Source organism: Tupaia chinensis, unplaced genomic scaffold, assembly GCF_000334495.1.
Source record: "Tupaia chinensis unplaced genomic scaffold, TupChi_1.0 Scaffold000423_1, whole genome shotgun sequence".
NCBI lineage: Eukaryota > Metazoa > Chordata > Mammalia > Scandentia > Tupaiidae > Tupaia > Tupaia belangeri.
The window spans coordinates 7,922,417-7,947,563 of record NW_006159928.1 but is presented as its reverse complement, the minus strand read 5'-3'; the positions used below and the strand labels follow the sequence as shown (position 1 = coordinate 7,947,563).

The 25,147-nt window shown below is 40.6% G+C and overlaps 1 protein-coding gene across 2 annotated transcripts in view; it reads left to right on the top strand.

The window, feature by feature from the left end:
• Positions 1-25,147, top strand: part of CCDC38 (coiled-coil domain containing 38) — a 53,922-nt gene that overhangs the window by 14,931 nt on the left and 13,844 nt on the right. For both annotated transcript variants that reach the window (XM_027774355.1, XM_006154877.3), the window contains exons 5-13: positions 3,713-3,777; positions 8,669-8,832; positions 8,980-9,060; positions 10,592-10,743; positions 13,538-13,633; positions 16,237-16,294; positions 20,019-20,088; positions 21,978-22,129; positions 24,259-24,394. In XM_027774355.1, coding sequence (XP_027630156.1) covers positions 3,713-3,777; positions 8,669-8,832; positions 8,980-9,060; positions 10,592-10,743; positions 13,538-13,633; positions 16,237-16,294; positions 20,019-20,088; positions 21,978-22,129; positions 24,259-24,394 — 974 coding nt within the window. The remainder of the gene's footprint in view (positions 1-3,712; positions 3,778-8,668; positions 8,833-8,979; positions 9,061-10,591; positions 10,744-13,537; positions 13,634-16,236; positions 16,295-20,018; positions 20,089-21,977; positions 22,130-24,258; positions 24,395-25,147) is intronic.

Here is a 25,147-nt window from a genome sequence, read left to right as displayed (position 1 = left end):
CTATGAAGCAAGATACTAACTAAGGAGAAGAACCCTGAAGCCAAGAAGGCTGATGTCAGTGGCAAGGTTCAAAAGGTGACCCCAAGGCTTAAAAGCCGAAGAATGGGAAGCCCCATAGCAGCCAAAACCCCGCCCTAGTCCAGGGCATCAGCAGATACTCCCGATCTGCCATGTATTCCAGGAAGGCCATGTACAAGAGGAAATACTCAGCCACTAAATCTAGGATTGAAAAGAAAAACAAGGAGAAGGTTCTTGTGACTGTCACAAAACCAGTTGGTGGAAACAAGAATGGTGGTACCCGGGTGTTTAAACTGCGCAAAATGCCTAGGTATTATCCTACTGAAGATGTGTCTCGAAAGTTGTTGAGCCACGGTAGAAACCCTTCTGTCAGCATGTGAGAAAGCCATGAGCTAGCATCACTCCTGGGACCATTCTGATCATCCTCACTGGACGCCACAGAGGCAAGAGAGTGGTTTTCCTGAAGCAGCTGAGCAGTGGCTTGCTACTTGTAACTGGACCTCTGGTTCTCAATCGAGTTCCACTGCGTAGAACACACCAGAAATTTGTCATTGCCACCTCCATGAAAGTAGATATTAGCAAAGTAAAAATCTCAAAGCACCTTACCAATGCTTGCTTCAAGAAAAGGAGACTGTAGAAGCCCAGACACCAGGAAGGTGAGATCTTCAACACAGTGGAGCGATATGAGATTTCAGAGCAGCGCAAGATTGATCAGAAAGCTGTTGATCAAAAATTAAAGCCGTTCCTCAGCTCCAGGGCTACCTGCAATCCATGTTTGCCCTTACAAATGGAGTTTATCTTCACATATTGGTGTTTTAAATTTTTTTGCCAAGAATCTAATTAAATAACTGATCATATAAAAATAAGGTTAAAAAAAAAAAGAATTAAGGAACCAGCAGTTAGCATAATGGCTATGCCGCTGGATTCCCACGTAGTTGACCGCGGTTTGAATCCTGGACCCGGTGGCTTAAAACTCACGCCGGGTGTGTGTGCATGTGTGCCCAAGATCCCAAGAGGAGAATGGAGGAGAAGGGATTGCGGCGTGGCCATCCTCTCGGGGGGTGATTTCTCACTTTCTGTCTCTCTGTCTCTCTCTATCTGTCTGGCAAGCACACACACCCTATAGCAAAAACCTCTTAAAAAAAAAAAAAGAATTAACAGTTAATCAAGGTCAGCAGGTGGCATGGTGGTTAAGGTGATGGACTCCCACATGATTGACCATGGTTCAAGTCCCAGACCTGCAGCTTGAAAATCATGCTAGGTATGTGTGTGTGAGTGTCCAAAATCCCAGGAGGAAATGGAAGAGAAGGGATTATGGCATACCATCTCCCCTGGGGGGTGATCTCTCACTTTCCCTCTCACTGTTTCTTTCTCTCTCTGGCGTGTACATGCACTCGATGGCACAAACCTAAAAACAAACAAATAAAAACAGTTCATTGGAGCCAACTCCCTGGCTCAGCATGGTGTGCTGCTCGAGAGAAGCTAAACTCCAGTCTCCAGGCCACCCAGCCTGTAACACACCAGACACACAAATGCGTGCCCAGGATCTGACAGGCTGGAGGACTGGAGGGAGGAAATCGCGGCATTTCCAGACGGTGGAGGGCATCCGCCTCTCTCTCTCATGCATGTGCTCTATCATTAATGTCAGTACCACTAATACTAATGATGTGCTCTATCATTAATAAAGAAAAAATATGATTGTCCTAATTGCCGTTTACTTTCATATGTATTTTATTTAATTCTCAACAAAACAGATATTTCTGCCTCCTCTTTGCACTGGATGAAATGACTCAAAAAAGTTGATTTATCCAAAGTTTCTAAGTGAATGCAGAATTCAAACCAAGACCTGACTCCAAAGCTCGTTGTTTGTTACAGCCCAAGTAATATTTATTAGTGACTATAGTAACCAGTTACCACTACTATTGACCTTGAAAATGTAAATGGTTACTTTTTCCAATGTTTACATAATAAAAGCTAACAATTACTGGGTCGTTAGAAAAGCCATGACATATTTTTTCTATGATTTTCTATGCAGAAATGCATTGTGACTTTTCCGATGACCCAATATTAAGTCACTGTGTGTTTTATAATGTATCGCTTAATTTCCTTCTCACAACACTGTTATAAAGCACCATGTCTACTTAGGCTGATGTAGGCTTTGGTAGTAAGGCACTCCTAACTCTCAGTGCCTTCTAATAATAAATATGTAATTCTCATTCACTTTTCAACTTTGGTGCTTTTCACTGGGTCTTTTGCTGAACAATAGTCCCCACCTGGGATGTTGCTGGAATTGCAGCAAGGGGCCTGATAGCAATATAGATTATGTCCACTTTCATTCTGTAACTCAGTCACCTGAGTGCCAATCCTGATACCAACATGGGGGGCCGGGATTCTCTCACAGAGAGAGGCAGAAAATATTTGGGAACGATAATATAATCTACCACAGTTAGTATCCTCATTTTATAGATAAAGTGACTAAGACATAGAGAGGGTAAGGAAATTACTCATATTCCTGAAACCTGTAAGTAGAGGCTGAACATATCCTGCCCTGTCTCAGTCCACTATTATGGTGCTAACAGAAATATCTGAGACTGGATGATTTATAAAAAATAAAAAAATAAAAAGAGAGACGTTTAGTTGATGTATGACTGTGGTGACTGGCCCAAAGGCATGGGGCTGGCATCCGGCCAACTACACTACAGCTACAACATGGCCACCAGAAGTAGAGATGACAGATACGTGCTAAGAGAGTTACCTGGGGGCAGCCATCTTCCTTTTATAACAACCTGCTCCCAGGGAAACTAACCCCTTCTCACAAGAATTAGAACTTACCTGGTCTCAGGAGACATCATCAATCTACTTGTGAGGGTGGAATGCCTCTGTGATCCAATCAATGCCCACTCAGCATCAGCTCTTAAAAGTCTCACCACCTCTCAATGCCATTATGTTAGGGACTAAATTCCTACACATGAACCTTCGGAGGACAAACTGTATTCAAAATATCACATGACCCCAAAAAGACTATGGGTCTCCTAGTATAACACAAGCTCATTGGTTATTTAGGAATTATTACTGTACTTCTATTTATATTTTACTGAGAGACTTTATTCTGTACTACATTTTGTTGGTTTTTCACAAGGCAAACATGATTGGAATGTAGTATTTCTATAATAATTTTTCAGGATGAAGAAACCTTAAAAGGAAAATTACAGTATTTTCTATTGCTAGATGGTAAAACTAGTTGCCATATTTTTCTTTTGTGTCATAAATTTGGTATGTGATCCCCAAAAACATTTTCCTGAGGACTTCAGTTTTATATCTAGATTTAAAACAATTCAGTTTAACAGAGCATAGCACAGTCCTAAGAGATGTACACATGACGGAGAAGGGGATATGATCTCAGACAAGAATTTTGACATCTCTAGGCTTCAGAATCTCACAGACAGGATGAGGGTTAGTAATAAGAACCTTATTTGGGTGGTTGTTAGGTTTAAATGATGTATTTTACATCTCTAATAAAGTTCCTGGAATTTTATGCATGCAAAATTAATATAGGTTACTATTTAGTTTTTTAGTGGTCTAGATTCCCTCCCCAAAATTCCAATACATACTGTATGCAATAATTTAGTTACACAGTTTATATGATTTCTTCAGTCATGAACTAAACCTAAGTCTATTTCAATTTTCTTTACAGGTGCAGACGCAAACAGGACTGTTTATGAATTTATTAGTGACCAGAGAGAAAGGTTTCTGCTTGAGGTAGTAAAAATAATTTCTTTCTCTCGTGCACCAAAATAGAAGACTTCTTGCATAACATTGCCAAATATTTGCTTTGACATTTTATTTTCCATTATGTATTTGTCCCAAACAGATTGGCTGAACAGACTGGTTCATTTGTGTGTTCATTCATTTGAAAAGTACTTATTGATTGCTTACTATGTGCTAAGCAGTGAACAAAATGAAGCCTCTGGCCTCAGACAGCTTACATTTCAGTATTTCGGACAAGGTTCCATGTTTCCTGGAATCCCTCACGAAAATTAGAGGATGTCTAATTTTCACATTTTGCATTTTAATGCCCCCTAGATCCTACTTTATGTATTGCTTCCTGTGGCTGACTTGAATCTGTAAAAATTCCTTGCGATGAAATATACCCATGAGTATAATAGTTTTTGTTAAGTTTGGTGAGTCCTTCTAGCAAATTATCAAAACTGAGAGCATGTAGGGGAACCTCTTGAACCTGCAGCTGGTATCAAAAGTGAACACAGTCTTGAGAACTACGTCCTCAAATTTTGCAATTTGGCTAACTTTGGGTAACTTATCACAGTTTTCAAAAACTGGACTGGAATCATGGCATCTTTATTTTCTTTTAACTTTCTTCTTTTTTTTCTTGTGGCAGAATTAGGACCTGAAATACTTATTTTTTAAAAATATTATGAAGGTTGGGGCCAGCAGGTGGTGTGGTGGTTAAGAGTGCTGGATTCCCATGTAGCCGACTGCAGTTTGAGTCTCGGACCTAGAGGCTTGCTTTCTCATTTTCTCTCTTGTGCTCTCTCTCTCTCTCTCTCTCTCTCACTCTATCTCTCTCTCTGGTTAAATTAAAATAAAATAAATAAATGGATAAATAAAAGTTAAATAAAATAATCTAAAAAGTATTATGAAGGTTAGCCTTTTATAAATTTAATATTAACAACATTATGCCAATAAATTTGACAACATAAATGAAATGGACAGATTCCCTGAACAGTGCAAACTTTCCAGGCTTACTGAAGAAGAAATTAATAAACTGAATAGCTGTATGTCTCTTTCAGAGCTTGTAAATAAAAATCTTAAAAGTCTGTAAGGCCAACCTTATCCTTATATCAAAACCACAAAAAGGCATTAGAAGAAGAGATAATTAAAGATCTCTCATGAACATAAATGCAAACATTCTTAACAAAACTTAAAAATCAAAGCCAATAATACATAAAAATATAATACATCATGACCAATTGGGGTTTTTCTGAGAATGTAGAAGTGGTTTAACAATAGAAATAAATCATTTTTTTTTAGGGAAAGCAAGTGGAGGATAGGGCAGCTGGATCCCACATGATCAGCTGCATGGTTTGCATCCTGGACCTGGTGACTTGAAAAACACTTTGGCCACATGTGTGTGCGTCCCCAAAATCTTGAGAGGAGAGCAGAGAAGAAGGGATTGCAGCATGGCCCTCTATCTTGAGGAGGTCATTTCTCACTTTCCCTCTCTGTGGCAATTGCATGTGCCCTGTGGCAAAAAACTTTAAAAATAATAATAATAAAATTAAAACTTACCAGGCTGTATACTTTAACTATGTGGAGTTCATTACACATCAGCTAGACCTCAGTTAAGCCGGAGACAGAAAGACAGTAGTCTAACAACTACCCTTTTCTACTTATTAATTTCCCTTTCTGCTGGATTAGTGCCATCAACATACAAAATTCTGCTATTATTTCATCTTTTTTTTTTTTGGAGAGGTTTTTCGCTATAGGGCGTGTGCGCTCGCCAGACAGACAGAGAGAGACATAGAGACAGAAAGCGAGAAATCACCCCCCAGGGGGGATGGTCACGCCGCAATCCCTTCTCCTCCATTCTCCTCTTGGGATCTTGGGCACGCATGCACACGCGCCCGGCGTGAGTTCTAAGCCACCGGGTCCGGGACACGAACCATGGTCGACTACGTGGGAGTCCAGCGACATAGCCATTACGCTAACTGCTGGTTCCCCTATTATTTCATCTTTAAAAACATGGCTAGCCAGTGGCATGGTTGTTAAGGTCACTGGATCCCACATGGCCAACTGAGCAGTTCCAGTCCAGGACCCAGCAGCTTGAGAACCATGCTGGTTGCATGTGTGTTTGTGCCCAAAGTCCTGAGAGAAAAATGAAGAAGATACTACGGTGTGATCACCCCCACTGGGCAATGATTTCTCACTCCCCTCCTCCCCCCCCCCTTTCTCTTTGCCTTTCTCCAGTGAGTGTGTGTGCCCTAGAGCAAATTAAAAACAAACAAACAAAAAAACATTAGATTCCATGTTCCTCACGGTCTTCTGCCCCAATCATCCATTTTCCTTTACAACAAAATTTTTCAAAAGAATTATTTGTATTTCTGCCTCTGCTTCTTTTCATGCGATTCTCTTCTAAGTTCACTTTAGTTGGGCTTTTGTCTTTATGATTCCACCAAAACTACTTCTGGCAAAGTCACCAGTGACCGCCCTGCTTCCGAATCAAATTTCACAGTCTTCCTGTTACTTGAGCTCTCCGTTACTTGAGCTCTCCGCAGCAGCCGGCCCATTTGACCACACCTTCTTCCTTGACACCCTTTCTTCACCTGGTTTCCAGGAGCCACCATCTTGGTTTTTCTCCCACATACCTTGGTGCTCACTCCTTCACAGTTTTATTCACTTGTTCTTCTTTTCCTCGCTCTCCAAGCGTTGGAGTTCCCCAGGGTTCAGTCATCACCCTGTGCTCCATCTGCTGTCTTCTAGGCTCATGGCTTTAAATTTCACCATCATCAACTTCAAAATTCCTCTCCCCAATTCCAGGCTCACAAGTGTAGCTGTAATTACTTTTTTTTTTTTTTTTTTGAGATTTTTCGTATGGTGCCTGTGCTCAGGGAAAGACACAAAGAGAGACAGAGGGAGGGAAAGTTTAAGAAATCACTCCCCAGGGGAGATGGCCACACCACAATCCCTTCTACTCCATTTTCATTTTGGGATTTGGGGCACACATGCACATGCACATGAACCCTGTGTGATTTTCAAGACTCTGGGTCCAGGACTGGAACCACAGTTGGCCATGTAGGAGTCCAGCACCTTAACTACCATGCCACCTGCTGGCCAATCACTGTAATTCTTACCATCTCTATTTAGATGTAAGCATTTGAGGCCTGATGTTTTCAACATGTTGTCCCTGCTCTATTCTTCCCTCTCCCTGTAAATCTGCATCTCGTGCAACGTTTTCTATCTCAGTAAATAGCACATCCATTTCTCTAGTTGTTCAGACCGAAAATATTGGAGTTACACTTGACTCCTTCTCACAGTCCTCATTTCAAATACGTTTTCAAATACCCTTGTACAAAATACATCCATAGTCAGACTACTCTTCACGATGTCCACCTGCCACTGCAGGCCAAGCCACCAAGACCTCAAGTGTGTACCGTTGCTATAACATCTAAAGACTGCTTTTGGCTTCGCCTTTTGCTTCCCCACTGTCAACCTATTCTCCACAGAGGAATGGGACCTTCCCCTTCCCTTATGAAGACTTTTGGTGACTTGGTCAGGTCCCCAGCCTTTTCTCTGCCTTCAGTCCTCTGTCTCCCCACTTTCTACTCTGCTCCAACCATGGTGGCCACCTGGCTGCCCCTGGGACATATAAATCTTTCACTTGTTTCACTGGAGGCTCTTCCTTCTAAAAGGAGCATTTGTCCCTCAATACCTCCATGGCTGGCTTTCTGCTTCCTTCTGTTTAATGTTCACCATATCAGGGACACTCTCTAGTATTCTCTGCATAACAGCAAACTCTGCCCTTGCCCACGGGCACCCTGTTTCCTTTTAATCAGGATCCCTATCTACTAGAATGGGTACTCCATAAAGCAATTGGGTTTGAGGCCAATGGGTGGCATAGTGGTTAAAGCACTGGACTCCCACATGGCCAACCACAGTTTGAATACCAGACCCGGTGACTTGGAACACACCAGGTGTAGTGCGTGCATGCCCTAAATCCCAAGAGGAGAAGGTATTGTGGTATGGCCACTCCCCTGGGAGGTGAGTTCTCACTTTGTCTTTCTGTGTCTCCCATGAGTACACGTGCCCTATAGCAAAAATCTCTCTCTCTCTCTAAAAAAAAAAAAAAAAAAAAGAAAAAAATTTAGGTTTATTTTGGTCACCACTCTATTTGCACCACTTAAGGTCATCCTGGCACTCAATAAATGCTTGGCAGAAAAAGTAATAAGTGAAGTCTTTTTTTATTACAAATTTGAAGGGTCTTGTATTTGTTTTTTAAATTACTTCCATAGTTTAATTCATTTGTATTATAGCATGGGTGGCTTTATTTGTTTAATTCATTTTTCCATGCATGGCATTAAAAACCCAAGTAGATTCTTATATTCTTCACGAAAAAGTCCAGAAGACAGATGTCTAAGTCATATTCAGGGATCTAAACAGGTTAAACACCACGTGCTTGGGTTAGCGTGGAGGATGTGTCACTGGCATGGTAGGGTTGAAATTGCTTTCTCCATAGTCTTTCCTATTGGAGAAGCGACTGGTAGCCTTTGTGACTGCAGACAGCCCAGCTTCCCAACGCCCAGAAAATACTAGGGGGCAGTATACTGTGGGCAATACCAAACGGCCCTGCTCTCTGGAGGGAAATGTAGCAATTTCTGCTTTTGAGGACACAGCCCTGCTGGAACAACACTGCGTCTCTTCATAAAAGAAAGAGGAATTAGTCCCTCTTCTAACTTTCCCTCCAAATCGAATTTCTTCATGAAATAAAGGTGAAAGGCTCCCTTCATGGGCAGACTGTTATTTCTAGTACAAATGACCACTTACTATGCTAGCTACTTTCTCCTTTATTATGAGACTGTAGACATTGTCTAGGCCTGTGGAGTAATGGTCTTCCATTTGTTTTCAATATTCCTAGTATGCGCTGTCAACCAAAAGAAACACAATTAAAAAATATGAAAAACACATCGTAATGAAGGAAAGACAACTCTCAAAAGCCGAGAAAAAGCTCCAAGAAGATGCAATGGCCTTTGAAGAGTTCCTTCGAGAAAACGACCAGAGATCGGTAGATGCTCTGAAAATGTTAGTTTCTTCACTCTGGCCAAACTCCTCCTTTCTCCCCTTTCTTTTATCTTTCCTTCTTTTGTTATTTATTTTATTTTTTGAAGTTTCCCAGAACACGATATGAAACAAAATAAAAATAAACCTCTTTTTTGTTTTTTTTTTCAGTGCAGCACAAGAAACTCTCAATAAACTACAAACTACAGCAGAGCTAAAGAAAGCAAGTATGGAGGTGCAGGCAGTGAAAAGGTGAGGGCAGGGGCACCATCTTTTTGTGATCAGATTTCTATGCCCCATGAAAACCTGTTTGTGTTTAGCAAGACTGAAATAGGAACACTATTTCTCAGCTGATGATGGCATAGGGATAAACAATTCTTTAAAGTAAGTAACCTGTCAATCAAGGAGTGTCCCTGAGTGGGTAACAAGATGATATAGGGGATTCTGGCTGAAGGTTTTCTCTAATGTGTAGACACAGAAGTGAACAGTAAGTTATTGCCAAGTGAGACACATTTTCCCACATTTTAGTAACTTTGAAATTGGGATTCATCTTATAATCACCTTACAGTCATAATTGGCAGTAATTTTTAAAATATTTATACTGAAATTAACTAGAACCTAGCATTGCTATTAAAAACTGGGGTTGGGGGACTAGCAGATAGTGTTACGGCACTGGACTCCCACTTAGTCAACCGCAGTGCAAGTCCTGGACCCAGCGACTTGAAAGTCACGCCAGGCATGTGTGCATGTGTGCCCAAAATCCCTATAGGAGACTGGAAGAGAAGGGCTTGTGGCATGGCCATCTCTCCTAGAAGGTGATATCTCTTTGTCTCTTTGCCCCATAGCAGAAATCTTTCTGTCTAAAAAAAAAAAAAGAAAAGAAAGAAAATTGGAATTGGAATCAGTATGGTGTTAAAGTAGCTAGATCCCACATGACCAACTGTGTGGTTTTCTGGGACTCAGCAGCTTAAAAAGATGGACATAATACCTATATTATTTTTTCTTTAAAGTTGATTTGTTTCTTCCCTAAGTCAGAGAAACACAAAGAGAGGAAGGCACTCCAGCAGGGTCTGAACAGCACTATCCAGCCCCAGCCTCAGGCAGCCCCGGATAATGAGCACAGCATGTTCAAACATCTCTCAGCGCATCGCATCACCTCTGTGCCACCATCAGGCCCAATAATACCCATCTTACACTGCTGTACTGAGGACAAAATTATGTCGTAGTGTGTCCTGCGCAGCACTCAGTACAAAGGAGGAGCTCGCCAAGTGTTAGCGTCCTTTATTCCCTTACATAAGTACTGTCTTTTGCTACTAATTCCTCCCTATGTCTAAACTTAATTTGCATTTCTCACAGAATAAATAAAGCTATTATCAGCCTATTTTATGTGTGAATATACTTGGGCCTGTTTTATTCAGATGAGTTCCTTCCTGTCTCGTATCAGAGCCCACATTTTTTAAAAGAATTATTTTAGTAACATTATTTATTACCACTATTATTTTTCAGTTTGATCAAACAGAGAAAGAGAGAGAAGGAAAGCAAGAAAGCAAGTCACCAGGTCCAGAACTCGAACCGTGGTCAGCCACGTGGGAGTCCAGTGTCTTTAACCACCATGCTGCTTACCAGCCCCAAGAACCCATTTTTGGGGGCTGTATTTACAATTTTTGATAAGAAGATGATTATTCAAATACATAGTAAAGAGAATAAAATTTAAAAAATACTTTTAACGAACATGCTTTCACACAGATATATACTTAATCATATTTTTGTTTCTTTGGAGTAGTGAAATAGCAAAAACAGAATTCCTCCTTAAGCAGTACATGAAATATGGTTTTTTTCTGCTGAAATTGTCTCCAAAACATTGGCAAATCCAGCAAGCACTAAAAAGAGCACAGTTGACCAAAAAACATTTCTTCCTTCCCAAAATAGTCACAGGTAAGTCATGTATTATTCATTTCAATTAAGTAAATACTCCTAATTCTAAAATATTCTGCTTCAATATTTGTTACTTATTTAGTCAGTTTTTTTAAATGTACTTTTTAAATTATTTATTTAATTTTATTTATTATTATCTTTTAATTTGCTGTAGGGTACATATGCTCACCAGAAAGAGAGAGAGGGAGAGAGAGAGAGAGAAAGAGAAAGCAAACTACCAGATATGGGACTCAAACCGTGGTTGGCCATGTGGGAGTCCAGTGCCTCAACCACCTGCTGGCCCCAATAATCAGATTTTTACTCTTTTTTTTGGGGGGGGGGAAGGTTTTTTGCTATAGAGCACGTGCGCTCATAAGGCAGACAGAGACAGAGAGATAGAAAGTGAGAAATCATCCCCCGGGGGGATGGTCATACCGCAATCCCTTCTCCTCCATTCTCCTCTCGGGATCTTGAGCATGCACGCACACACGCCCAGTGTGAGTTTTAAGCCACAGGTCCGGGACACGAACTGTGGTCGACTACATGGGAGTCCAGCAACATAGCCATTACGCCAACTGCTGGTCCCTACCAATAGTCAGATTTTTAAAAGCAGAACCTGAACTAGGATTTTCACTATATCTCACTATCTGATATTCTATATTATTAATTTGAAAACTCAGATTAATTTCAGATATAAAATAAATAAAAGCATACACATAAAAAAGAGGAAATATATTATTTGTAGATAATACAGTAGCATGTCTAGAATCCCTTGTTTTCCTCCAAAACCTAAACAACTTTTATTTTATTAAAGGTCTCTGCAAAGCAAATAGGCACAAAATCGATTATACTTCATTAACCTAAATAAACTAACATTATTCACTACAAAATACACAAAGAAATAAAATCTAAGAAAACAATAGTAATGTGTGTAACCTAGAAGTTAAATAAATAGAAACATTCATGTTTTCAGATAGGAAGCTGTCATTTTTTTTCAAAGGTTTTTGCCATAGGGGATGTGCCCTCACCAGAGAGACAGAGAAACAGAGAGAGGAAAAGTAACAAACCCTTATCTTACAATCCTTTCTTCTCCATTCTCCTTTTGGAATTTTCAGTAAACAAACACACGCACCCAGCATGATTTTCAAGCTACCACGTCCAGAACTCAAACCATAGTCAGCCATGTGGGATCCTGTACCTTAACCACAATGCCACCTGCTGGACCCTAAAGTTGCCATTAAGAAAAAAATTAATGTATAAATTTTATGGCATTATAATAAAAAGGTTAGCAAAAATTTGTCAGGAATATGGGCATTGGGACAGAGAACTTTACACAATAATTCTCAGGATTATCTAGAAAGATAAAGAAATATTTTTGTATTAAGAATGGGAGGGGATTTTTAATCTTTGAAAGTATGGTGTATACGTACTGTCACAGAATTTTAGTGATTAAAATGCTCTATAACTGGCCTTGAGAAGTCAGCTTAATTGCCACATAAGAGATCCTATTCTCCATAAGAATTCAGTTATTGATAAAAAGGAGACCACTAATGAAGGGAGAAGACTTGTACTTAAAGAAACATTGAGGGGAAGAAGCCAGACTTACTCCCTTGCCTGAAAAAATATTTGAAATAATAGTTTTCAAACAGTAGACATCAAGCAACAAAACAGAGTAATCAATGGAGAGGGAAAACCAAAGAAAATAGCTCTATGATTGTCTTACCTTGCTGCCTCAACTTTCCAGGGGGCCGCAAGAGCGGTAGTGAGCCCAGAAGGAGCACAGCGGGACGCTGATCCTATGACTCCCAGCTAGGAGACCTACTCCACAGAAACCAGGAAACTACAAACCAGGGAGAATTCATCTTCCAGAAAGCTGGCTTTCAAACATTTCCCTGATGGTTACCTTGTTCAGTTCCTTATGTCTCTCACTGTGCTGTATAGGATTAAATTAGATCACACATGTTGAGTCTAGAATGCAGCGATGGCACTTGGTTAAAGCTGCTGAATAGGGGGGGCAGCAGGTGGTGTGGTGGTTAAAGCACTGGACTCCCACATGGCCAACCACAATTCGAATCTCAGATCTGGCAGCTTTGAAAATCATGCTGGGAGTGTGTGCATGCATGCCCGGAGTTCCAGAAGGACAATGAAGGAGAAAGAATTGTGGTGTGACCATTATCCTAGGGAGTGATTTTTCACTGTATCTCTCTGGTAAGCACCTGCACCCTATGGCAAAAACAAAACAAAAACAAAATAATAAATAAAAGCTATTAAATTATGTTGAACAAGGGGAAATAAAGATTCAGTCCCTCTAGATGTGTTACTCTAAAGAGAAAATGCTCAGTAACTCTCTCAGTCCAAAGGAGTGAACAGCTAAAAGGGATATTAGGGATTATACCCAACTGATATTGGAAATGAAAACCTCTTGGTCTCCCCAGTCTGTTATTTTTTTTAAAAATAAGTATTTATTTAATTTTATTCATTCATTCATTTATTTTAGTTTGACCAGAGAGACACAGAGAGAGAGAGAAAGTGAGAAGGTAAGCCTCCAGGTCTGGGACTTGAGCCGTTGTCAGCCGTGTGAGAGTGTCCAGTGCCTTAGCCATCATGCCACCTGCTGGTCCCTCCCACAGTCTTTCCTATGCCAGAGACCAGGCCTTGCCATCTGCATAATACATTTGCTAGTTACAATGTCTCTATTTTATATTTCTGTTTCTATAAGTTTTGGCAACAAGTCTACCTTTGCCCAAAGATGAAGTTCTTATTCTCACATTTCTTTTTCCCCTTTTCTCTCCCCCTCTTTATTTCCCATTTCTAGGTTTGGTATTACATTCACAAAACAAAGAGGATAACTTAGAGAACTTCAGGAAGCCGTTACAATCAGAAGACACGGCTCTGGAAAGAGATAGCCACGGTAAAAGTAGAGATGAGTGGCTTTATTCATAAAAGTAAAACAAAGAATGTGGCCACCTTAGGGCGGAAATGGAACTCTGCAAGCTAACCTGGAAAACAAGAGCAGTGTCCACATCACCCATCATCCCGAGGAGCCAGGGGTTCATTTCTCTCACTGACATTGTCACAAAACTCAGAGAGGAGCGTGAGTGCACAGAGGAGCAGAGAATCAGGACCAGGGGGCCTGGCTGACTGACACACACCCTGAGGTCTCTCCTTAGTAGCACCCCCTCACTGCTCCGGCTCAGGCCTCCCTCCAGTATTCCCCAGTCCGGGAAACCAGATGACAACCACTGACCAATGACTCAGACTAGTAGCTCTTGGAAAAGACTGAGGGAACTCTCAAATAACCACAATCAACTCCAAAAATTCCTTCAATATCCCCAGGCCCTTTGGGGGCAATGACCTTCTTCCCTTCATCCTGACCCTCCTTTCTCCATCAGAACCACAGAGGAGAGACCCAGCTCACTGAACTGCTCCATGAGGCTCCCATGTTTTAACATTGCTTGATGTGGTGGCCAACATTTTTAAATCAGCAGATGTCATTAAAAAAAAAAAAAAATCTGGATTCTATCTTTTCTTGAAAAGCACCAGATCTGAAGTCCAGGGCTACGTTAGAAGTGCCCCCAGGGGAGCGTGCTGCTCTCTCCAGTTACCTCCATCCCTGCTGGGCACGCATCACTCTTCTACCTGCCCTGCCCTGAGTTTGCAGCCCCCAGTGCAGCCTGCCTCTTGCCGACTCCTTTTCTCTCTCCCGCTCTTCACCATGGGATGTAGTCTGTTGGGAGTACGACTCAGCAGCACAACTTGCCTGTCCCCAAATCACCCTCGTAAGAGCCTGATGCCTTGTGCTTTTGGCCACCTGATTGAAAACATCCGTTCTTTTGGGTCCTGAAGACAGTTTAGGTCCACATTATATAAGTCATATTACTTTGCGATGACTGTTACTACTCAAGGATCCTGAGTAGAGTTGGGGGAGTGTACAGGGAGTGGATGGAGCACATATACTCTTCAAAATCTTGAACATAGAATTTGCCCAGTTAAATAACACCCTTAACAATATGTTTTAGTAATACGCATTTGAGTTTCAGCTTGAAAGCTAAACTGATCAACTGTGATCATGGTGGGACCCATCTGGTTTCTCGTTCACTTACTGCCTCCTCTCCTTCACCTTATGTTAATGGAGTCATGCAATGTGTTAGTTCTCCAAGACCTTCAAGTACACAAAGACAAATAAGACATAGTTCTGTGCCCCAGGACTGCACAACGTAGTGGGGTGAATGATTTGGTAGAGACAATAGTAAGGGCCAAAGCCAAAACCGTGATCTCAGTCTGGGGTATTTATTTATTTATTTATTTATTTGGAGAGGTTTTTGCTATAGGGAGCGTGTACTCACCAGAAAGACAGAGAGAGACAGAGAGACAGAAAGTGAGAAATCACCCCCCAGAGAGGATGGCCATGCTGCAATCCCTTCTCCTCCATTCTCTTCTTGAGACCTTGGGCACACATGCATACGTGCCCGGTGTGAGTTTAAGCCACCGAGTCCGGGACTTGAACCACAGTCCAGAGACATAGCCATTACACCAACTGCTGATCCCAGTCTGGGAAACTTATAAGGCAAGGTCACATTTGAGTTGGATTCTGAAGGATGAGTAGGATCTTAACAAATGGAGAGTGGGTTCAAGACAGAATAGCAGGAAGGAAGACTGGGAGTCATCAAAGCCAGTGCTGGCATGAAGAAACATGACCTGGTATGGAAGGGATTTGGGAGCCAGTTGATGAAGAGACCCAAGACATTTGACCACTTCTCAGTTTCAGACCAGGGCTGGGTCCAGGCTTTGATGTGGGGGCACAGGTTCCCATAGGAGTGGGGGGAACAACACTGGTGACGTGTGTGACAATAGTAGGTCTATGCCTAGTATGGAATGATTGAAGTGCGTGTCATTTTAATTTTCACCCTTGACTTAAGAAAAAAAAAATCTGTGCTTGAAAATATGTATATGTACGTGGTTAGATAGAATATGGCATATATTTCACAATTTAGGCCCCCAATTTGTGACTTTGGATAGCTGTATCCTGCTTCTGATAATATGCATTCCCCCACCCACTCCTGCATAACCCAACCCACCCCCAGCTAGTGAGCCTTTGATTTTAAACTTATCCTTGGATCTTAATTTCTGTAAAAAGGATACTCCATTTCTTCTATGATTCTTCTTCTTTTTTTTATAAGAATTATTTTATTGAACTTATTTATTTATTTAAATTTGACCAGAAAGGGACACAATGAGAGACAGAGAGAAAGTGAAAAAGCAAGCCGCCAGGTCCGAGACTTGAACCACAGTTGACCATGTGGGAGTCCAGTGCCCTTAACCACCATGCTACCTACCAGCCCCTCTAAGGTTATTATTCTCATAAAATAAATTTTAAAAAGAAGTAAAGGGCATATCTGTGCAGAAAAATAAAGACTTTGCATCACGTGACAAAGATCACTTTTTAATAACATGTTATTTCTTTTCATGCCACCATCACCAACAACATGGACTTTACCTGGATGTTATGAACAGCAAAGCCACACAGGACAATCTCTGTCTTCCAAGAAGATAGACAATCATCCTCTTCAAAGTATAGTACCTACTTGCTGAATTCTCTTAAAAATTGAATTGCTTTTTGGCAAATAAGTGTTTTAGGCTTTCCTCAACATACATAGCACATACAGGCACCTGTTGTAACAGATACCGGAGGTGGAGGCTGCCTCCTCTGTGTTCCCGAGGTGCCTGTGCTAAGTGGCAGACCTCTCTGCCTGTAACTGCTGTATAGGAACTGCCTACCCCCCCGCCTCTGAGGTATTTGCCTCCCGGGACCCACTTCCCTATGGTTTATGAAATTACTCTGCTAGCCTGTGTGCTTGTAATTTCACCACATCGTTCAGAATTGCTGCAATCCAATCATAAAGCATTTTTATTGCTATTTATTTTTATTTCTTCCTTTCCTTGATTATGACTCATTTATACTCATTATTTCATAAACTGTCAGTTTTCAACCCTAGCTACCCTTAGGGAGCTTAAGAAAGTGTGTTATTGGGCCAGTAGGTAAGGTGGGCCCAATAACCCAAAAGGTTGACCACTGTTCAAGTCCCAGACCTGGCAGCTTGATTCTCACTTTCCTTTTCTCTCTCTCTCTCAGTCTGTCTCTTGCTGGTGAGCACACATGCCCTATAGCAAATTTTTCAAAAATAATAATAAATAAAATTAAAGAAATAATTCTTAAAAAAAAAAAAAAAAGAAGAAGAAGAAAGAAAAGGGTGTGTTAAGGCCCGGAACAGATACACCAACCTGAGAAAGACAGAAGGAGCCAGTAGCACAGTATCCACAACAATCACTGAGGACAAGAGACACTTTGCTCTGAATTGTGGGTTGCTCCACTTCAGTGGCATTTAGCTGTCATTTTAAAATTTTAGTTAAATTTTTATTTCTAGATCATCTCAGATTCACCCAGAGTTGTAAGGAATAATACAGAAATAATTCCATGTACTGTTTACCTAGTTTTCCCCAATGGTAACATTTTATAAGACTGTGATATAATACTATGGCCAGTTATATTTATAGTTATAATCACCCCTCCCCCAAGAGGGATAACCATGCCACAATCTCTCTACTCCATTCTCCTCTCAGGATTTTGGGCATGCACACCCATGTGCCTGGCATGATCTTTTAAGCTACCAGGTCTGGGACTCGAACTGAAGAGTTGGCCATGTGAGAATCCAGCTGCTTAATCACCATGCCACCTGCTGGCCCTATATTATTGTACTTTCAATTTGCTTTTTTCCTAGTAGTTAATGGTATTGACCATCTTTTCATGTGTTGTTTGCATCTTTATATCTTCTGGTGAAATGTCTGTGCATGTCTTCTGCTCATTTCCCAACTGGATTGTTTTACTGTTGAACTCTGAAAACTCTTTATATATTAGCTACTATTCCTTTGGGGATATGTGATTTGCAGATATTTTCTCCAGGTCAGTAGATTGTCCTTTCATTCTCTTAGAGTCTTTTGTGGTACAAATGTTTTTTTAATTTTAATGAAGTCTAACTTATTATTTTTTTCTCTTACGAATTATGCTCTGGTTGTCAGTTCTAAAAATTTTTGCCTACTGGGTCAGCAGATGGTGTGATGGTTAAGGAACTGGGTCCCATATGGCTGACTTTATAGTTTGATATGTGAGAGTTGTTAGTGTATTAGCAACGGTTGAATCCAAGGATGAGAACAAGGTTGCCCCAAAAGAATGGGTAGACTGAGAAGGAAAAAAGGCTGAGTCACAACAGATATTCATGTAGAAGAGGAGCCCCCACAGACCGCAAGAGATAAAAGAGGTGAGAAGATTGCTTAGATAGTGAGGTTATGAACAGGAGAAGAGGTGAGCAGTAGTGTCAAATTCTTTGTCAAAGGCCGTCTGCCAGTATTCACCTACTATCATGGCCCTTTCTCTGTTTTGCACATTATCTCTTAATTGCTCAAAAGATGACTTCATCCCCTCAAAGTCATCATGAACAGAGCAAATATTCATTCTTTTCTTATCTCATCTTTAAACCATTTTCCTTCCTGTGAGTGCTACCTCCCTTATTCCAACATCCTAGACTAGTAATGTTGGAGTTATCTATGTTTCTTCTCTTTTGATCCCAACAGCTCTATTTTTGGTCCCTCATGATTTCATTTTTCCAGGTACATCTAGATTCTCCTCCACTCGTTTTCTCACTTTTCCTATCATCACCACCCTCTTTTTGAAAGTGTTAATTCCTAGATCATACCAATTGCCACCTTACTGTCTTGGTATTTCCTGTTTCTTTAATATCCTTATCATTTTCCATTTATCTTTCTTTTCTTAAAATTAACTTATCTAACTTTATTTATTTATTTATTTTAATTTGACCAGAGAAGGACAGAGTGAGAGAGAGAGAGCAACAGAGAGAGGAAAGTGAGAGAGCAAGACACCAGGTCCAGGACTCGAACCACAGTCAACCATGTGGGAGTCTAGCACCCACAACCACCACGCCACCTGCCAGCCCCTATCTCTCTTTTTAAAAAGCCTTCTTTCCTCCTTCCCTCCCTTTTTCTTGAGTGAGTAAGAGAGAGAGACAGGGACCCCTTTCACAGTCCTGTCATGCCCTGGTTCTCTCCCACTCCCAGTCTTCTAGCCAATTGGGATCATGATCACCCCCCCTGGGTGTGTTTGGTGTGTTCAGGTCAACCTGGGATCCAAGCCTTGAGCCTTCTCATATTCTCTTTTTATTTTGTTGAAGACTTTCTTTAAGATCATACTTTATCACTAATTTTCTCAATCAACACTTCATCAACCTAATCTGAGGATATTTTGAAAAGTAAAAGCTGCTCTTAAAAAGTCAAGTATGGTCTTACTAGGAGATATTTGGAAGACTGTGATATGAGCTTAGTTTTGAGTACTTGAGCATGGTTAGTTTCTCAAGACTGTATTAAAGGGACAAAATATGGAAATGAAAGCTGTCATGCATTTCTTTTAAAAAGTTACCTTACTTGGGGCCAGCAGGTGGATTGATGGTAAGGGCACGGGACTCCCACATGGCTGACCATGGTTCGAGTCTCAGACCTGGTGTCTGGAAAATCATGCCAGATGTGTGTGGGTGGGCATGCCCCAAAAGGAGAGAATGGAGGAGAAAGGATTGTGGCATGGCCATCCTTCTCACTTCCCTTTGGGACGGGGGGTGATTTCTCACTTTCTTCCTCTGTTTCTGTCTGGTGAGCAGTCATACCCTATAGCAAAAAAACTTTTAAAAAATGACCTTTTATATAGGTATACTTTAGTTGGTACCAAATTTTGTGGCCTTTCCATATGGTCTCATTGTGTATGTCAGCCTTGTCTAGGATTGAACCCAATATTCTTTTGCATATTCATGGAATCAATGGATTTCTGCAATCAGCAGTTCCCTAAAAGGGTATTGAAAAGAACTTCTAGTTAGATTCCAAAGACAATTCAGAAATGAGAGCAAATAATGAAAAATGACTCACAAGTCAGACATTTATGGGAACCAGCAGATGGTATAATTGTTACATCGCTGGACTCCCAAGTTGTTGACCAGGGTCCAAGTCCCAGTCCTAGAGGCTTAAACTCACGCCTACAGCGTGAGCATGCGTAACTAATATCCGGAGGGGGAAACGGAGGAGAGGCAACTGTAGTTTGGCCATTTCCCCTGGGAGGTGATTTTTCACTTTCTTTCTGGCAAGCACACGTGCCCTATAGCAAAAATCTCTCTTAAAAAAAAAAGAAGAAGAAGAAGAAGAAGAAATCAGGCATTTCCTTTCTCTTCTTTTTTTTGTAGCCAACCTGACAGTGACAATTCAGAAGACAGTTCAGACTTCCTTTATGATGAAGATATCCACTTGGATATGGTAACCAAATTACATTTCTTGGTCTAAATATTTAAAAATTAAAACTTCTTATTGTTAATATTCTACAAACTTCCCCAAAATACATGATTTTTATATTGTTTCCAATTTTTTTGTGTACGTGTATATATATATATATATATATATCTTTGACATCAGACATCTCAAGAAAAATAAATATCTATAAAAAGGTAATAATTTGAGTGAGCATCAGGTAGCATAGTGGTTAAGGTGCTGGACTCCCACATGGCTGACTGGTTCGAGTCCTGGACCTGGAGGTGTGAAACTCATGCCGGGAGTATGTACATGCATAGCCAAAATCCCAAGAGGAGAAGGGATTGCAGCATGGCCTTTTTTTTGGGGGGGGGATCTGATTTTTCACTTTCTCTCTCTGTCTCTCCAGTGAGTGAACGTGCCCTATAGCAAAAATCTCTCTTTGAAAAAAAAAAAAGGTAATACTGGTAAAGAGATGTAGGAAACCTTTAATCTTCCTGTAAAAATAGCCACTTTCCGAGGGCTTGAGATGTATCAGGCAGCTGAACCGTTAGATAAATAGGTCTTCAATAGAATAGTCCTTTATTGCTACAAGTTTGACTTTGAGCTAGCTTCGCCCTAAATATAACCACAGAAACTCAAAAGTAGCAAAATAAAAATCATTCTTTATTGTATACCACAAGACTTTTTAAATTAGTGGTAAAAAAAAAACACATAACAAAATTTACCAACTTAATCATTTTAAGTGTGTAGCATAGAAGTGTTCACTTTTAACACCCATTGTCATGCCATAGATCTCTAGAACTTTTTCAACTTGCAAAACGGAAACCCACTACCCATTAAACACCTCCTCTTCCTTCTCTTGCCTAGTCCCTGGCAATCACCATTCTACTTTCTGTTTCTAAGAGATTGGCTACATTAGATATCTCATATGAATGGGATCATGCAGCATTTGTCTTTCGATGACTGACCTATTTCACTTAGCATAATACTTTCAAGGGTCATTCATACCATGGCATGTAACAGGATTTCCTTCCTTTTTTAAGGCTGAGTAATATTCCATTACATGTATATACCTCACTTTCATCCATCCATCCATCTGTGGACATTCAGGTTGCTTCCACCTCTTAGCTATTATAAATAATGATCAATGTGGATATGCAAATTTCTTCTTTTTTTTTTTTGGAGAAATTTTTGCTATAGGGTGCATGTGCTCACTGGAAAGACAGAGAGAGACAGAGAGATAGAAAGTGAGAAATCACCCCCCAGGGGGATGGCCATGCCACAATCCCTTCTCCTTGAGTCTCCTCTTGGGATCTTGGGCACACATGCACATGCACCCGGCATGAGTTCAAGCCACCGGGTCCAGGACTCAAACCACAGTCAGCTACATAGGAGTCCAGCGTCGTAGCCATTCTATCTGCTGGTCCCAAGATATGCAAATTTCCAAGTAATCTTTTTGAAGTTGTTTACTTAAAGCAGTATATACCGATTCTTAAAAAACTGGAAAATACAAACGAATTTAAATGTGGGGAGAAAATGACCTCACTTAGCCTTTCTCCTTTCTTTTCTTCTCCCTTGCCCTTTCCTTTTTCCTGCTCTTGCCACCTCTTTTGCCATATAGCTCTTCTTTCTCTCTTCCTCAACCTCATCTTCCCTTTTCCTTTCTCCTTACTTTCTCTAATACTCTCAGCTCTCTTCTACGTCCTACACGGAAAATGCCCTCCACCCGAAAGCCACCTTTCACTTGGAAGTCAGTGAGCCACCTGTACAATTCCCTCCCCATGCCTCCCTCACACGGGGAACAGTATTCCTTTACGCCACCGTATTTTCTAGGTAAGTCACGTGGTAACATATTATTTTTAAGTGAACTATATCCTTTGTTATTGATTGATCAGAGGCCAGAGCTTTATTTCAAAGAGCCTGAAGAGTTACTTCAAGTCCTCACAGAGCTGGAAGAGCAGAATCTTACGTTGGTACAATATTCCCAAGACGTAGATGAAAATCTTGAAGATGTTAACAAACGAGAAAAAGTTATACAGGATAAAATGTAAGTCATGAAAAACAAGTTAATGTATTCTATTATGCAGTTTCCTACTGAAGATTGGATCCAATCCATTTATGTATAGATCTTCCTGGCAGTCTCTGTATGTAAGCCTGGATTTTTTCTTTTCTTTTCTTTTCTTTTCTTTTTTTTTCTTTTTTTTTTTTTTTTTTAGAGACAGATTTTTGCTATAGGGCATGTGCATTTGCTGGAGGGACAGAGAGACAGAAAGTGAGAAATCACCCCCCAGGGGGATATCCACACTGCAATCTCTTTTCCTCTATTTTTCTCATAGGATTTTGGGCGTGTGCACACACACACATGCACCCAGCATGAGTTTCAAGCTGCTGGGTCTGAGACTCACACTGGAGTGGACTACATGAGAGTCCCGCGACATAACCATTATGCCATCTGTTGGCCCCTAAGCTAGGATTTTTATTAATAATAGTTTCTATTACAGGGTGCAAAAAGCAGGAGGTGTAAATATATACACAGAATAGATTGGCTTCAGTTTAATTTCGTTCTTACTTCCTTTCATTTGTCAGAATATTTTCCTAACTAATAATAATAAAAGATAGTTTAGAAGACTGAAAAGGATTAAAATGATGCCTACTGCCTTACATTTTGACCAATGTTGTTTTCACCCTATCCCTGGCTAGCTGTCTTCATAATCAACTCATTCTATGGGTGATAATACTAATAAATGTATTTTCCTTGGCTGTGACTCCCAGCAAAATAACTTTATGATGAAATATTTTATCATTTTGTAACGTACATAAGATATCAGGGATATTATGAAAGGAATTTCTGTCCATGGAAGGAAACTTTGTTGACTCACAAAATTTCTCCCCTCAGGCCAGCAGGTGGCATGGTGGCTAAGGCTCCCCCGTGGCTCCTCCATTGCCAACCTCAATTCAAATCTCAGATCTAGTGGCCTAAAAATCACGTTGGCACGTGTGTGTGCATGCCCAAAATCTCAAGAGGAAAATGGAGAAGGGATTGTAGTGCGGCCATCCCTCCTGGGGGTGATTTTTCACTTTCCCTCTCTCTATCCCTTTCTATCCCTCTCCGTTGAGTGCACATGCTCTATGGCAAAACCCAAACAAACAAAAAAATCCTTCCCTCTAAAATTTAATATTATTACAGGGATCAGCAGGTGGCATAGAGGTTAAGGTGCTGGACACTCCCACATGGCCAATCACGGTTCAAGTCCCGGACCTGGTGGCTTGCTTTCTCACTTTCCCTCTCTCTCTCTCTCTCTCTGTGTGTGTGTGTGTGCGTGTGTGTGTGTGTGTGTGTGTGTCTTTCTCTGGTCAAATTAAAACGAACTGAATGAATAAATAAAATAAATAATTCTTTAAGAAAAAAATGTAATGTTATTACAATTTTGAAAAAGAGGTTTAAGTTTTAGAGAATAGATCTTTATACCTACCCATTATAAAAATGTGTATAGCATTTTTAGGAGCAATTCTCTGGGCCAGAAGATGACCATCTTTTTTAAACAATAGGTCAAACTACTTTTAATTTCAGAACAAATTGATTTGTTTAGAAGTAAGGACCTAAAAATCATTATCTCAGCGCCATCATTGCCGTTACTTATCCTTTCCATCCTTGTGTCTTTCTCGATCCTCATATTGAGAGGATTATATGATACCACAATGCAATGATCGGGGACAAGGTGGGTGCAGGCAGGGAAGAATAGGGCATCTATATTACAATAGAGTCTCTCTCTAGAGGATCTTCATCAGCATATCTAGGCGAGGGAGTCAGGAGTCTGTATTTTTCCCCTTGGCCCCCAAGTAGCTGATTATCAGCCAGGGTTGAGAACCCTGATGTGATGAATCAATTCACACCACACTGGGTTCCTGACACCCGGGCTGGCTGCTTTCTATTTGGGAGACTTGAGTGAAGCCACAAAAGGGAGGGAGGGGAAGAAAATGTCTTAAGGTAGAAGTTAAAAAAAGCATTTGTGCATTTCTTTATTCATCTGAACTTGAAAATGTCTTTGGAAATGTCTTCAAATACAGACACATATTTATCTCCTTAGACATTGAATGTTGACCAATGATCTAAGAAGAGTGTTGAAGTTTCTGACCAATGGTCACCAATGAGGTCTCGTTCTTCTTTCGCCATAGAAATAGCAACATCGAGTTTCTTTTGGAGCAGAAGGAGATGCTGAAGGCTAACTGTATGAGAGAAGAGGAAAAGGCAGCAGAACTAGAATTAAGGTCCAGGCTGTTTAGTTTTGGAGAGTTTAATTCAGATGCTCAGGTAATCACTCTTTGCCTGTGGTCACTTTGTTTTGGCTCATGATAATAAGAATTGGCATTTCCTGTGTACTAAGCATGTGAATAGGAGGGGTAAAGCCACCACAAATCCCAGGTTGATGATAGAGGCGGAAAACCAGCTCGGAATGATCTTGCCAGTATGTAATAGTCAATTACATAGATAAGGGGCCTTGCAATTGGCATTAGGGAGCTCTTAAATTATTACAAACCATGATATTAAAGGTTTCCCCTATAAATTCATTTATTTAAGCAGCGTTCATACATAGGAAGTAGTTCACTGCCTATGATCATTTCCGCGGAGTTCAAGGAGAGGCCACGAAGAAGCAACACAATTAATAGTGAATCAACAATGAATGGGAAATTTGTCCAGCATGGGACCTGTAGATTTTAGCCTCATTGGGCTGTACAGATTTATCACCCGTGAGACACGCTGAGACGCTCTCCAGGGCAGTGATTTTCTTACCCTTCTTAGTTTAGTTTAGCACACCTTCCCCCATGGTCAGTGAACAATAAATGTTTGTTGAATGAATAATAGGTTAGTTTTGAGACCTGCAACAAACTCCACCTAACATTGGTTTCCTTGTAAGAACCTTGAATAAAGTAAAAATTCAAAATGAATTATGTGGAGCCTATTATGATTTTCAAACAGAGGTAAATTTGGGGAACTATGTCAGAAGATGGTCATCCTCCCTGACCTTCAGGTGGGCAGGATTACAAAAAGCAAAAGCTGTGTATG